The sequence below is a fragment of the Rhagoletis pomonella genome, unplaced genomic scaffold, assembly GCF_013731165.1.
Source record: "Rhagoletis pomonella isolate Grant_MI unplaced genomic scaffold, Rhpom_1.0 Rhpom_scaffold_00007, whole genome shotgun sequence".
Taxonomy (NCBI): domain Eukaryota; kingdom Metazoa; phylum Arthropoda; class Insecta; order Diptera; family Tephritidae; genus Rhagoletis; species Rhagoletis pomonella.
The window spans coordinates 39,811,833-39,814,729 of NW_023458561.1; the positions used below are offsets into that span (position 1 = coordinate 39,811,833).

Below are 2,897 nucleotides of genomic sequence, written 5' to 3' on the forward strand. Positions count from 1 at the left end.
GCGAAAAAAATTAGAATTTTCACTGATCACCAGCCTCTCACGTTTGCGCTGGGAAATAGGAACTACAACGCAAAGTTGAAAAGGTGGAAGACGAGAATAGAAGAGTATAACCACAAATTGATTTACACTCCTGGTAAATCAAATGTTGTAGCAGACGCTCTTTCGATAATTCCATGCCAGGCAAACCATTTAACAGCATCGTTGGGGCCTGACGATTTATCAGCAGAAGCTAGAAGCGAAGAGGGGACAGTTCACAGTGCGGACCGGGATGCGTCAGACCTTATTCCACATGTAGAAAGTCCTTTAAACGTTTTTCGAAACCAAATTATTTTTACGGAAGGGAATGCAATGATTTGCGTGGAAAATCCACATCCAGGTTTCACTCGTCACTATGTCAGCTTAGCTATCATCGAAAAAACCAACTTAACCGAGGCCTTAAAAGAACGTTTAAACCCATCACTTATAAACGGAGTAAAAATTCCAGAGAATCATTTACAGCTTCTGCAAGAAGTGTATCTGGAACATTTTCTTTTATACAAAATCAGGATAACGCAGAGGGTGGTCGAAGATGTTGCCAACGAAGATAGAATTTGTAGGATAATAGAGGACGAACATAGGAGGGCTCATAGGAACTCGAGGGAAAATAAAGAGCAAATCCTAGAAAAATACTATTTTCCCAAAATGGCGAGCCGAATAAGAAAATTCACCACCATTTGTGAAACCTGCCTCGCAAACAAATATGATAGGCATCCTCCAGTACCGCCGATAAAAGACACTCCGGTGCCAAAATACCCATGCGAGATTGTGCATGTGGACATCTTCGAAATTCAAGGAGAAAAATTTTTATCCTGCATAGATAAATTTTCCAAATTTGCAAAACTTTTCCACATAAAAAACCGAGCATCCATCACTATTCGCGCCAAGCTAGCTAAACTTGTCCATTACTTTACAACTCCTAAAATGATAGTAACCGATAACGAGAGGGGATTCATGACTCCTTTGGTATGTAACTATATAAGAGGTCTGGGGATTGAACTATATCAGACTCCAGTTCAAAGAAGTGAGCTAACGGTCAGGTTGAAAAATTCCACTCTACCATTATTGAGATCTATCGATGCATTCAGAAAGAAATTAATAACGTTAGACCTAAAGAATTGGTGTATATTGCAGTCGATCGTTACAACACAACAATACATTCTGTAACGAAAAGGAAGCCCAGTGACATATTTTTCAATAGAACTGAAAGAATTAACTACCAAGGACTGACCGACTTCAAAAACAGGGTTCACAATGAAATCAGGGAACAAATCAAGAGGAACCAGGAGCTAAGAAATCTCCGGTTGAATAAGAAACGGAAAAGACCTAAGAAGTTTAGGCCAGGAGATGAGGTTTACGTTAGGGATAAACAGATAAAGGCGAAGCAGAAAGCAGGGTGACCTTGGTTACAGACACTGGTAGGAAGATCCATAAGACACAAATTAAAACTACTTCCAAGTAAAACAAAAAAATATATATATAAAATAAAAAATAAAAAAAACAGGAGCAAACAACTAATTAAATCCAGCGCACGACGGGAAAGGCAAAATACAAAAAAAAAAATACAAAAAAAGATTTTTCCGAATGTCGGAAGACAAAATAATAAAAACTATTATAGCACAGACGAAACACAAAGCATTAACGGCTAACTAAAAAAGAGGCAAAAGATGCCCATAACAAATCACTTAGCCAAGACATAATAACGCTTACAATCACTTAGCAATCACACACAATAACGCTTAAAAAAAAGGCAAATATTGCTGACCAAAAAAAAAAATTAAAAAAATTAACACTAAATTTCTTTTTTGATACCAACTTCTCCACCGCAGGTTTCGTAAAGCCACAGGACCCTAAGGAAGTAACTCGTAACGGCATTTTTGAAATAGAGATACAAAACTGCTCAAAATCTGTAACAAAAATGTTTTTTCTATTAACATTCTTGGTTCCTGTGGATTTTCCATTTACGTGGTTTAGAGAATCGGGGACGGTAGTAGCATATAAGAATATACCGATGCACAACGGAAAACAAAAATTTAATTGTGGCGTAATTTCGAAAAATATTGCTAACAAAAAAGGAAAAATAATAATTAATAAATAAATAATAATTAATAAATTTAATTACTTGTACTTATTAAAATGTTTTTTTTCCTCCGTCCCTGAAGATAAAAAAATATATAAAAGTTAGAAAGAGAGAAATAGAAAAGTTCGAAAAAAATATAAAAAGAGAGAAATAAGCTAATGCTAATTTAAGAGATTCTCATTTTTGCTTTTTTCCCCAATCATGATGGTAAGACAGTTTACTTTTAATATCTGGCGTTTGCGGCCTTAATATTTACAATTACGACTCCCCGCTGGTCACTATTGAGCATGGGCGTGGTTGGATTCTGAACGGACACTTCAGTTTGGTCCATATGGTCGACCTTAACTACTTCAATATGGCATTGGAGAAATTGATCGAGTCAACACAGCACGATATCAGAAGTGAAGCTGTGCGTACTGTGCTGCAATTCCACCTAAACCAAACTAAGCTGCGACTTGACGAGCTGCAAATAAGTAAGTCACGAAGAAGACGTTCCATTGACTGGATTGAATCTGCATGGAAGTGGATCGCCGGGTCTCCAGATGCAGCAGATTGGGATTACATCCTCCGTAGCATGAACGACGTCGTAGTAAACAATAACCACCAGTACCGCGTCAATGAAAAGCTCTTCAACGTTACCCGTGAGGCGATTGAGAAAGCAAATGAAATGATGCTACACATCAACGCCATAAACAAAAATATTAGCGAAGAGAATTTGGAGCTTCTGGACTTGAGCAAAGTTCTAATCCTGAAGGAACAGGTATCAGAGATCGTGCAGGCG

At 37.5% G+C, this 2,897-nt stretch overlaps 1 protein-coding gene across 1 annotated transcript in view; it reads left to right on the top strand.

Moving 5' to 3' along the window:
* Positions 1-2,471: 2,471 nt before the first annotated feature.
* The window catches only part of LOC118743820, a 3,534-nt gene continuing 3,108 nt past the window's right edge, over positions 2,472-2,897 (top strand). The window contains exon 1 of the mRNA XM_036476583.1: positions 2,472-2,876. Coding sequence (XP_036332476.1) covers positions 2,472-2,876 — 405 coding nt within the window. The remainder of the gene's footprint in view (positions 2,877-2,897) is intronic.